General features: G+C 38.1%; 1 protein-coding gene across 1 annotated transcript in view; it reads right to left on the bottom strand.

Moving 5' to 3' along the window:
• The window catches only part of LOC149845778 (GTP-binding family protein), a 72974-nt gene that overhangs the window by 30433 nt on the left and 29203 nt on the right, over positions 1 to 13338 (bottom strand). The window contains exons 4-5 of the mRNA XM_089995997.1: positions 1338 to 1496; positions 1187 to 1257 (exon numbers count right to left, since the gene is read on the bottom strand). Coding sequence (XP_089852123.1) covers positions 1187 to 1257; positions 1338 to 1496 — 230 coding nt within the window. The remainder of the gene's footprint in view (positions 1 to 1186; positions 1258 to 1337; positions 1497 to 13338) is intronic.

A 13338-nucleotide genomic window follows, 5' to 3' on the forward strand; every position in this document is an offset into this window, starting at 1 on the left:
AAACTGTAAGAACCCCAGGTCTCTAAGAAGATTTTCGCAACTCTTTAAAAAAAAAATCCGCATTTTCAAGGGGTATTAGTTGGGGTCGTTACAGTATAAGATCCCTTGAGGTGGTGGTGGTTGTATTTAACTGTAAGGGTCCCGGGTTTCTGGGAATGTTTCCGCACTTGTTTTAAAAAAAAAATTTATTGTCACTTTTTCATGAGCACGCGTTGGGGTCGTTACACAATATCTCCTACAAGGTAGCTTCAACTCGGGTCACACGTCAATCTTGATGATAGATTGACACAGTGCAAATGGGCAAAAACAGGCAGTATCATGTGCCCTAGTACCCTCAAGAAACTTTCTCAAACGATAATGAAAGACCTGGCATTAAAATAATCCAACTTAAATATTTAGCTAAAGGGAGCATATCCAACCCAATATTCAGTGGACATTGCCATCTCAACCCTTACATCCCTTGGAGATGGTTTTGGTCGTGGTGTTTCATGAAATTGAGATTCTTCAAGGAGGATAGCATACTTCTACATCCAATAGTTTTAGCAAATTATGCTATTCAACAAAAATTGGATCCAAAATCACCAAATAAACAACATAGCTATTGACAATTTCATGGTATAAGACCAGACAACATTTACTCCACAAAAAATGCAATAAATGAATAATTCTCTACGTGTTAATCATATTAGCCATTTTTTTAGCATTATCCAGTTGAGATATGGCACAGCATAATCCTGTCAAACTAATAGCTCATACAAAAAGACTAACATGGATCTATACAGTGTAAATAAAATTATCAAGCAAAATATATCTTTTATAGTGGACTCCACAAAAAATGCAATAAATGAATAATTCTCTACGTGTTAATCATATTAGCCATTTTTTTTAGCATCATCCAGTTGAGATATGGCACAGCATAATCCTGTCAAACTAATAGCTCATACAAAAAGACTAACATGGATCTATACAGTGTAAATAAAATTATCAAGCAAAATATATCTTTTATAGTGGATATGCATCCAAAAACTTATGCTGATGTACACCACTGTAAAGAGATGCATCAAAAAAGAAATAGGAACTTACAATCCAATATGAAATAAGAGAAGAGGAATGATATATTTCAGATAAAGAAATCTGCCTGCTATAAAAATATAAATGATGAATGATTTATTTCACATAGAAAAACATGCCTGTTCCATCAAATACTGGGTAAGATCTTTCACACCAGAGCCTTTGAGACCAGAAATCATGAAAAATCTACAAAACAGATGGAAGACTTGAGTCATCTCCTAAATGTAAGTGTGAATGAAGTTCACTCGTCCAGAACCATATACAACCTCTCATAACCAGGAAGATTGTTAAATTCCTTTGCGACTTTCAGCAAGTCTTTCTTCACATCAACTAGATCAACTTTATTCATGCATAACACACGCCTTTGTCTGGGACGTACTTTTTCTCCCATATGCTTAATTAATCTTATTACTCTTGGATCAGGGCTACAAGAAGAAGAAGAGAGAGAGAGAATATGTCAAAACAGGTAGCAATATCTGTTACTTTTATAAACAAAGTCTGACAACTTACTACAGAAGAAAACAGGCATTATTACCTACAGTTAAACGCATAAAAACAATTATAACCAACTAAACAGAGGTTGAATTGCAACCCTTGATACATAAAAAGTAGTTGTAGAATATAAATCCAAACAACTTCTTTTCAAGTTTTTCATGGACTTTGTCATCCCCATTGTCAATCATTTTTCAAATCTTAACCAATCACTTCAAAAGTTGCATTGAGACTAAAAAAGGCGAAAAGGATCCGACCCGATCCATGTACAAGAGAACCCGAGCCATGTACCCATGTAAAGCACCCGAGCCATGTACCCATGTAACCCTTTTTATCAATCGGGTCTGGTGGACCGGACCCGGATCCATACCTCTGTAATGTAAATATAAATGCACAGTTTAGGTCACGATTTCAAGATTGAAATCGTGACAGCCACAGCCTCCGCTTGTATCCTTTTCTTCGTCTCTCTCTCTCTCGTTTTCTCAATACAGGTACCAAGGTGGAATTCTAACATGGTATCAGAGACAGGTTCTGTCTAAGGGCCGGAAAAAGTTTTCGTCAGGTGCGACAATCGGAGTTTTGAGGTTTTTCGCTTCTCCCCTTATCTACTCTTCTTTATTTCTCTTCTTCTTCCCCCATTCTTCTTCTCTTTTCTGAATTATTCTGTGCACCCACGTCTCTGTAATGAAATAAGCGGAAGAAACCAAGAATGCTAAAGCATTCACTGTCTCACACGGACAAATGCAACAAGCACAAGAGAGAAAATCCACTAAGGGATATACAAAGGGCCTTATAAAAAGGCTACACACATGAAAAATAATATCACTATTATTGAAGAGGAGCTCTCAAGAGCAATACCACATACATGGGGGGTTCCCCCTATTTATAAGAAGAGGAGACCAAAGGGGCTCCCAATAGAGTCGTTGGGAGCCCCCAACGGTCACATATGTGACCGTTGGGGGCCCCAACGACTCCATTGTGGGGCCCCTTTTCGGTATCCAAAAAATACAAAAATAAAAATAAAAAGAAAAATAAAAAATAGTGAAATACGAGAAACAAAATAAGTACCCCTATGGGGTACTTTGTGAAATGACCATAATACCCCTATCGGGCATTATGGTATTATTACATATGTTTTAACACCCCCCCTCAAACTTTACGGAGGAATGACCGAAAGTTTGCCAAGGAGGAACAAGAAGCGAGGAGCAGGCAGGGCTTTGGTGAAGAAATCAGCAAGTTGATATTCTGAAGTGACATATGGCAGTGTTACTGTCCCACGAAGATATTCATCACGTACATAATGACAATCCATTTCAATATGTTTCGTCCTCTCATGGAAAGTGTGGTTGCTGGCAATGTAGATAGCACTTTTGTTGTCGCAACAAAGCTTCGAAGCCCCGGTAATTTCGACTCCCATATCTTGAAGAAGACTTCGAAGTCACACCAGCTCCATTGTAGTGGTTGCCATAGCCCTGTATTCTGCTTCAGTAGAAGACAATGAGACTTTCTGCTGTTTCTTGCACCTCCAAGCAATTAGCGAATCTCCTAGGAATACACAAAAGCCAGTAGTTGAGATTCGATCATTTGGGTTTCCTCCCCAGTCAGCATCAGTATAAGCTAGTAAATCTAAGGAAGAGATTGAGGATAGGAATAGCCCTTTAGTCAAAGTATTTTTAATATATCGAATGATCCGGAGCACAGCACTCATATGCACAGATGTAGGAGCATGCTGAAATTGGCTTGCAGAGTGCACAGCATGAGGAATATCGGGCCTGGTGATAGTCAGATAGGTGAGGGAGCCTATGAGTTGCCTGTAGGGCGTAGGATCGTCCAGCAGAACTCCATCCTCCAGTCGTAGTTTAGCATTGATAACCTCGGGAGTCTCCACCTTTTTATCATCTGAAATCCCAGATTTGGAGCATATGTCTGCAGCAAGCTTCATCTGTGACAGTATATACCCTCGAGGAGAGTATGCAACTTCTATGCCAAGAAAGTACCTGAGAAAACCCAGATCAGACATATCAAAATTATGTTTTAACATATTTTTAACTTTAAGAATACCGCTTTCATCATTGCCAGTGATGATCATATCATCAACATAAAGCAGAAGGATGATGATACTATTACCTGCATTTTTAACAAAAAGAGCAGTGTCAGTATAACATGAGCGAAATCCCAATTGTAACATGATAGCACTAAATCTATCATACCAAGCCTTAGGGGCTTGTTTAAGACCATATAAGGCTTTTAATAACCGAAGGGTTTGACCTTGGTTAACACTGATTCCCGGCGAAGGATCCATATATACTTCTTCATTCAACTGACCATTAAGAAAGGCATTTTTAACATCTAATTGGAATATAGGCCATTTCTTAGATGATGCTACCGCAATTAAAGTTCTAACGCTTGTCATGCGAGCCACGGGAGCAAAAGTCTCCTCATAATCGATGCCATATTCTTGTGAGTATCCCTTAGCAACTAATCTAGCTTTATAGAGCTCTAGGGAACCATCACTTTTTGTTTTGACTTTGTAGACCCATCGACATCCTATAGCTTTCTTATTTGGAGGAAGGTGAACTATTTCCCAAGTTTTAGCTTTATTTAAAGCATCTAGTTCAACTGTCATTGCTTCAACCCAATGAGGTATACTTTTTGCTTGATTATAATGGGAGGGTTCATAGTAAGAATGCAAGGCTATTAGACAAGCTCTATATTTAGGTGAAAGAGTTTCATATGAGACAAACCTATTAGGTGGAATTGATTCTCTAGAAGAACGCCTAAGGGAGGTTTCTTCTAGGGGTTCATTAAGCCGCAAGAATTTTTCTAAAGCACTAATAGGTTGGGCTTCCTCACGCCGAGTGTATACTTGGAGATTGTCACCATTAGTTGGTGATACATCATCATCATGAGAATCATGAGTATTTTCTAAAATTTCTGGATGACTCAAAGAGTCATCATTTGAATCTTCTAAAAGATCATTGATAAACATATAATCAATTTCATTTGATTTTTCCAATATGTCAAATCCATTTTCATCTTCTAAAAAGGTTACATCTTTGGAGACAAATAACTTATTGTTTTTATGATCAAAGCATCTATAGCCTTTTTGATTTTCACCATATCCTAAAAATACACATTCTATTGTTTTAGGTGACAATTTATCTCTTTTATGTAAAAGAACAAAGCATTTACACCCAAAAATCCGAAGACGATTGTAGTCGGGTGTCATATTAAAAAGTTTTTCATAAGGAGAGATATTATTCAATTTTGAAGATGGCATCCTATTGATTAAATAGGTGGAGGTTAACACGGCTTCGGCCCAAAAATTTTTAGGAATATTTTTAGAAATGAGTAAGGATCTAGTGGTTTCCAAAATATGCCTATGTTTTCTTTCCGCTAGACCGTTTTGTTGAGGAGTTCTTGGGCAAGATTTTTTATGACAAATGCCATGTTGTTTTAGATATGCTTGAAAATCATTTGATAAGTATTCTCCACCCGAATCGGATCTAAGAATGGATATTTGACTTTGAAATTGATTTTGAATTTTTGCATGGAATTCTTTAAAGAAGTTAAAAACTTCCGATTTAAAGTTAAGAAAATAAATCCATACATATCTAGTATAATCATCAATAAAAGTAACATAATATGAATAACCACCTTTAGATAGAACCGGAGATGGCCCCCAAACATCGGAATGCAACAATTCAAAAGGTCTTGTTGTCACAAAGGATCTAATAGGAAAAGGAGTAGACTTCATTTTGCCAAAAATGCAATCTTTGCAATTGATATCTTTTTCTTTACAAAACTTGTGTCCAAAAGGAAAAAGATACATTTTAGAGTAACTTGGATGTCCAAGCCTTTTATGCCAAGTTTCAATATTTTTGTCTTGGACATAAGTACAAAACGAGGTATTTGGAAGCATTAAATTATCCATAAAATAAAGGTCTCCCTTCCTATGGCCTTGCCCAATCCGCTTCCCGGACCGGAGATCCTGCACAAAGCACCCTTGGGATGAGAAAGATATTTCACATCCATGGTCGGCTATTTGAGAAACGGAAAAGAGGTTAAGATTTAATTTTAGAACTATTCTAACTTTTGGAACAAGGAAATTTTGAACATTTTTAGAATCAAGAGTTCCAACACCATTTATTTTGAGAAAAGTTCCATCGGCCGTAGAGACACAAGACATTTTTGAATTGGTGTGCACATTGGTTAATGCATTTTCATGAGGGGTCATGTGAAAAGAAGCTCCGGAATCTAAAATCCAAGAGTACGTACCGGGAGGTGATGATGAGGCAATGGCGGCACCGGAGGTGGAAGAAGTGACCTTTAAGATTTGTTGAAGAGCCAAGGAGATTTGTCCAAGAGTGTCTTTGAGATCCCCGTTCTTGCCGTCATCTTCTTTGGTGATGGATTCTTCAACGGAAGCCACCTTTGGCTTGAATGCCCCATTTAGCTTTGGGCAAACGGGTTTAATATGTCCCGGCTCATAACAATGGTGACATATAATCATTTTTCTTCCACCACTCCCTTGCTTACCAAAATGAGGTGGTTTGTATGTTTTAACATGATTGCCGGGTTTAGATACGGCAAGAACTTCCTCTATGCTTTTACCCATGCTATGCCTAGTCTCTTCTTGAGTAATCTCGGCAATAGCTTCTTCTAAGGGAGGAAACGTGGATCTATGGAGAAGTGAGGATCTCACTTGTTCAAATTCGGGACGAAGCCCAAATAAAAATTGAAACAATCTATCTTGTTCCATTTGTTTTTGTCTTAGAACCACATCCTCCATAGATACCCATTTAGGCTCTAAAAGAGCCAATTCATCCCACAAAGGATTTAGAGCACTATAGTAATCTTGTATGCTCATGTCGCCTTGTTTTGTGGTTCTTACTTTTTCTTGCAAGAAATAAGCTCTTGCAAGATCCTTTTGGGTAAACATACCCTTCATAAAAAACCAAGCTTCATTTGCCCGGCGGAATTTTGCAATATTTGCACATACCTTAAGTTCGACATTATTCATAAACCATGCAAGGATTTTTGCATGGTTGCTCTCCCAATCTTCCATTTGATGATTATAATCTTCAATGGCCTTGAGACGAGCATCGCCTTCAAGTGCTTTCTCTTGATCTCCTTCCATCTTTGTGAGCTTAAGTTGGGGTTCCGGAACGGTTCCCATTACATAACCCCAAAGCTTCTTGCCTTTGAGATTATTCTCCATTGCGGATGCCCACATCATGTAATTTTTTCCATTGAGTTTGAATGATAGATCGATCTTGACTTCCATTGCTACACAAGGAAGATCTGAGAAAGAAAGGAAGTAGAGAGAGACAAGATTTTACCTTTAGAAGATCTTATGGCTCTGATACCATGTAATGAAATAAGCGGAAGAAACCAAGAATGCTAAAGCATTCACTATGTCCCACACGGACAAATGCAACAAGCACAAGAGAGAAAATCCACTAAGGGATATACAAAGGGCCTTATAAAAACGCTACACACATGAAAAATAATATCACTATTATTGAAGAGGAGCTCTCAAGAGCAATACCACATACATGGGGGGTTCCCCCTATTTATAAGAAGAGGAGACCAAAGGGGCTCCCAATAGAGTCGTTGGGAGCCCCCAACGGTCACATATGTGACCGTTGGGGGCCCCAACGACTCCATTGTGGGGCCCCTTTTCGGTATCCAAAAAATACAAAAAGAAAAATAAAAAGAAAAATAAAAAATAGTGAAATACGAGAAACAAAATAAGTACCCCTATGGGGTACTTTGTGAAATGACCATAATACCCCTATCAGGTATTATGGTATTATTACATATGTTTTAACAGTCTCAAGTGGGCTTGTTTCTCTCTTGGATCTGAGATTCACGTGAATCCTGTTCACGTGAACCCAGACTGTGAAAAGGAGTGGCTATGTTTCACGTGAATCGCTGAAATCGACTCACGTGAAACACCAGACCAACCACGATCCCTATTTCTTTTTATTGATATTGCCTGCTTGACATTCTTTTATTGCTATTGTATGTTCGATCTTCCTCTGTCCAACCTTCTCCTCGCACCTATTATTGCACATTCAAATATATGTTTACTGTATAGTTCCCTTCCTGATTCTTATTTCTGCTACTTGCCTGAAAATATTTTTAACGTGGGAAGGTTTATTTTATCACGTCAATCTCAGTTTTCTGGAGTGCTTAAGAAAATGTTCAGTGCCTTTATTCTGTGAATCTGACAGCAAAAAAAAAAGAAGGGGTTGAGCATTTCGTGAAAACTCTTACACTTCGTGAACACTCTTGTTGATTTTTACTCTCTATGGATCCTTATTCCTCTCAATCAAATCTTTCTTCAAGTTTTCTTAACCAACTCGTTTCTGAAAAGTTGAATACCTCAAACTTCTTGATTTGGAAGAGACAAATTATTCCTTTTATAAGGAGTCAAGGTCTCTTAGGTCACCTGGATGGAACCACTCTAGTCCCACCAGAATTTGTTCCGAGAGAAGAGAAAGATGATCAAGGGGCGAGTTCGATCGTATATGTCAAAAATGTGGAATTTCTCAATTGGGAAAGAAAAGATCAATCAGTTGTTGCATACATCACCTCAACTTTGTCTCAAGAGGTTCTTGTTGTCATTCCCGACAATTGTACAGCACTACAACTCTGGGAATGACTCGTTCAGACATATTCGCAGGTGTCTCAAGCAAGGATGGTTTTTCTAAAAAGGGAATTTCAGTTGCTAAGAAAAGACTCCATGACCATCATGAAATTTTTGAACAAGATAAAGATCATCACAAATCAGCTTGCCGTTATAGGATGTGTCGTAAGTGACAATGACATAGTGCAACAAACTCTGAGTGGGTTGGGATCTGACTACAATATGATAGTCACTTCACTATTGTGCCTTCCTGTTCTCCCTACCTTTGATGAGCTACAAGCCAAATTGATCCAGTACGAAATGACTCTGAAAGGATTCTCTGAAGAATCTCACATTCACACAAATTCTCAAGAAGTTTTTGACACAGGAGTGACTTATGGTAGAGGACGAGGACGAGAAGGACAAGGGCGAAGTGGACACGGAGGGCACGGAGGGCACGGAGGGCGTAGTCTGCTTCCCACTCCAAATATGTTAGCTCATGCGCAGGAATCAAGATTCATCCCTACTTGCTTTCTTTGTAACAAAAAGAGACATATCAAGGCGAATTGTTTGCATAATCCAGAGAATAAAGGAAAGAGTCTACAGACAGAAACCAAAAGGAAATTCTCAAATACCAGAGACAGTGGAGAGATTAAAGATCTGTTGATATCTGCCTTGTCAGAGTTGAAATTGAAGCAGAGTGATGAAGGCACTTGGTTTGTCGACTCAGGGGCAGCGACTCATGTGACAGGTGATGCAGGTAAGATTTTTAACCCTATTCCTTATTTTGGAAAAAGTAAGATTATCATTGGAGATGGATCCCATCATCCTGTTTCTCATGTTGGAAAAATTGTCATTCTCATGTCATATTTCATTCTTACTCTTTCTAACGTTCTTCATGCTCCTGACATTAAGAAAAATATTGTCTCTGTCTCCAAACTTATTGATGATAATAATGCTTCAGTTGAATTCACTCCCTTCTCTATGCAGGTCAAGGACCTACGCACGAGGGAAACATTCATTGAAGGAAAAAGACGAGGCAATATGTATGTCTTTAAAGAAGCTCCATGTCATGTTGTTCGCCTTGTTCATCTGAATTCGAAACCTTCATTGGAGTCGTGTTCATCCTCTTCTGCTAATGTTTTTAGTATTTCTGAATGTAATAAGTCATTCTTATGGCATAGTCGATTAGCACATTGTGGGAGTCATTTTATTGAGAAACTTGTATCTAATAATCTCATTCCAAAAAAAAGTCTCAACGGGGATGAGAGCAGTGACAAGAGAACCCGAGCCATGTACCCATGTAACCCTTTTATCAATCGGGTCTAGATCTACCAGACCCGAACCCGGATCCATACCTCTGTAATGTTTCGTCTCTCTCTCTCGTTTTCTCAATACAGGTACCAAGGTGGAATTCGAACAGAGACATCCTCATGGTTGATGAATTGTGAATCTTATTGTCTGATTTATTTAATGAGGAAGTTTATAAGCTTGTTAATTGAAGTTAACTTTTACTGAATTTCAGTTGAACTTGTAATGCATATTTAAAGTGTCCCACAAGTCCTGAAGAGAAATAGCCCTAGCAAGAATATTATTCTTGCTGGTTTCAACTAGCTAACTTGCATATCATGGTACAGAAAAACAGCAGTTACATCTTGTAAAAGAAAACAAGAGGAAAGAGATAAGTTAGATCAATCGTAAAGAGGAATATTGAGAGTTGAAAAGAAGTGTGATCAACAGCAACGTGCACATCCTGTAGCTATAGACATGACAGGAAACAACAATGTGCATCTACATGAGCCACAAGAAGAAAGACACAATGAAAAAGGGGAGTGAGTTATAGTGAGGATAACCAACACGTCGAATGTTGAGAAAAATCATATTATATATCATGTCACAGAACCAGAAGTGTGCAGGACCAACAAATTCATGACACACACAGAGGCACGCACACACATACACACTGTAATGAAACAAGATGTGCACAATCACAAATGCCAAAGAAGGGCTACACAAGTGCACAAATATAATATGGTCTCTAATGGACCGATTGTAATGAAATATGCGGAAAAGAAATGTATGTCCTACAATGGACATTCACACATAGAAATCAAAGAACAAGTCCAAAAGAGAACCTACACAAAAGCCAATAATGGCTAGAAAGCATAAAATCTTATAAAGGCACTAAAGGGCTTGAAGAAGCCACACTTTACAAAGGAGGAGACCCCACTTATTTATAGGCAAGAGAGGAGTGAGGGAGAGTTAGAGAAAAGCAAGAGAGAGGGACCATTGGGAGTCCCAACAAGGAATCGTTGGGCTCCCAACGGTCACAATTGTGACCGTTGGGGGCCCAACGACTCTTTGTTGGGGCCCCCAATGGTTGTGCATTAAATGCACAAAAGAAACAAAAAAAGACAAAAAAGAAATAAGAAAAATAGAAAAAGAAAAAGGAAAAAGGAAGAAAAGGAAAAAGTCTAAAATGCCCCTATTGGGCGAGTTTACAAAACTACCCCTTATCGGGTAGTGACTGATAAATATATGTATATATATATAGATAGATAGATAGATAGATATTACATATATTTTAACACCCTCCCACAAGCTTTACGGGGATACAATGGAAAGCTTGTTGAGAAGAAACATGAAACGAGGAGCAGCAAGAGCTTTGGTGAAGAAGTCCGCCAACTGGTACTCGGATGTGACGTAGGGCAGTGTTATGGTTCCTTTTAGGTATTCATCTCGAACATAGTGGCAATCCATCTCAATGTGTTTAGTACGCTCATGAAAGGTGTGGTTGCTTGCAATATAGATAGCACTCTTGTTATCGCAACACATCTTCGAAGGAATTGAGATGACGATGCCCATATCACAGAGGAGACTTCTAAGCCACACAAGCTCCATGGTTGTAGTGGTCATTGCACGATATTCCGCTTCAGTTGAGGACAATGATACTTTATGCTGCTTCTTGCATCTCTAAAAAATCATAGAGTCACCTAAGAAAACACAAAAACCAGTGGTTGAGACTCTATCATTGGGATTTCCTCCCCAATCAGCATCGGTATAAGCAATTAAATCAAGGAATGATGAGGAGGAAAGAAAAACTCCCTTAGTTATGGTGTTTTTAATATATCTGACAATCCTTAAGACTGCACTCATGTGCACAGTTGTAGGTGCATGTTGAAACTGACTGACGGAGTGAACTGCATGAGCTATGTCTGGCCGAGTGATGGATAAGTATGTCAAAGACCCAACGAGTTGACGGTAGGGAGTAGGATTCTCAAGAAGTGTCCCATCTTCCAGCCTTAGCTTTGCATTGATAACCTCAGGGGTTTCTGTCTTCTTATCATCCGAAATTCCAGACTTGGAACAAATGTCAGCAGCAAGTTTCATCTGAGAGAGAATATACCCTCAGGGTGAATATGCAACTTCAATAACTAAAAAATATCTTAAGAAACCAAGGTCAGACATGTCAAAATTTTCTTTTAAATTTTTCTTAATATCATGGATTCCTTGCTCATCACTTCCAATGATGATCATATCATCAACATATAGTAGTAGAATAACTACAGAGGACCCTGCACTTTTCACGAATAACGCAGTGTCAGTATAACATGAACGAAAATTTAGGCTAGTCATTACATTGATAAATCTATCATGCCAAGCTTTTGGAGCTTGTTTTAACCCATAAAGTGTCTTTTTTAGTTTAAGAATTTTGTTTTCACCAATAGATACTCCTGGTGGAGGATCCATATAGACCTCTTCACTTAGTTCACCATTAAGAAATGCATTCTTAACATCTAATTGATAGATAGGCCATTTTTTAACGGATGCAACCGCAATAAGAGTCCTAACACTAGTCATTCTAGCTACGGGAGCGAAGGTTTCTTCATAGTCTATTTCGTACTCTTGAGCATATCCTTTGGCTACCAACCTAGCTTTATAACGTTCTAATGACCCATCACTTTTAGTTTTAATTTTGAAGACCCATCTACATCCAATAGACTTCTTTCCAGTGGGTAATGAAGTTATTTCCCAAGTTTTAGTCTTTTCAAGGGCACTAAGTTCTAGTTTCATGGCTTCAACCCATTGAGGAATGTTTTTTGCTTCATTATAGTGTGATGGTTCATGAAAAGAGTGTAATGCAATTAGGCATGCCCTATATTTAGGTGTTAGGGACTCATAGGAAACAAACCTATTAGGAGGATTGGAGATTCGGCTAGATCTCCTTAAAGAGGTTTCTTCTATGTTGAAACTTTGAAAATATTTTTCTAAAGCGCTTATGGGAGTTTTTTGACCACGCCTAGCATAGGTTTGAATAGACCTATTTTCAAAATCATTACTTCCATTTTCAACATTACTAAGAGGAGTATCCTCTAAATCATTAGGAACATCCTCTACGTGAGGAGTCACATCTTCTTGAGAAAGAAAATCAAATAAGAAAGCATATTCGCTTTCATCAATATCTTTGTTTTTCTCAAAGCCGTTCTCATTTTCTAAAAAGGTAACATCTTTGGATACATATAGTTTGTTACTTTTGGGATCGAAGCACCTAAAACCTTTTTTATTTTCTCCGTATCCTAAGAACACACATTCGATAGCTTTGGGAGATAACTTATCTCTTTTATGTGTAAGAACAAAACACTTACACCCAAAAATTCTTAATCTATTAAAATCGGGTGTTCTTTCAAAAAGTTTTTCATATGGAGATATATTTTGTAGGGATGAGGATATCATTCTATTTATCAAGTAAGTGGAGGTTAAGGCGGCTTCGGCCCAATAGCATTTTGGAATTTCTTTGGAAATGAGAAGAGTCCTAGTGGTTTCCAAGATGTGTCTATGTTTTCTCTCGGCTAGACCGTTTTGTTGGGGAGTCCTAGGACATGACCTTTGATGACAAATTCCATTGGTTTCCAAATATTCTTGAAATTCATTTGACAGATATTCTCCACCGGAATCGGATCGAAGAATGGAGATATTAGTTGAAAATTGATTTTTGACAATCATATGAAATTTTTTAAAGAAATTAAAAACTTCGGATTTTAGATCGAGAAAATAGATCCACACATATCGAGTGAAATCATCAATGAAAGTAACATAATATGAGTATCCTCCTTTTGATATGACCGGAGAAGGACCCCAAA

Source organism: Nuphar pumila, chromosome 2 (assembly GCF_984573655.1).
Source record: "Nuphar pumila chromosome 2, dmNupPumi1.hap1.1, whole genome shotgun sequence".
NCBI classification, from domain to species: domain Eukaryota; kingdom Viridiplantae; phylum Streptophyta; class Magnoliopsida; order Nymphaeales; family Nymphaeaceae; genus Nuphar; species Nuphar pumila.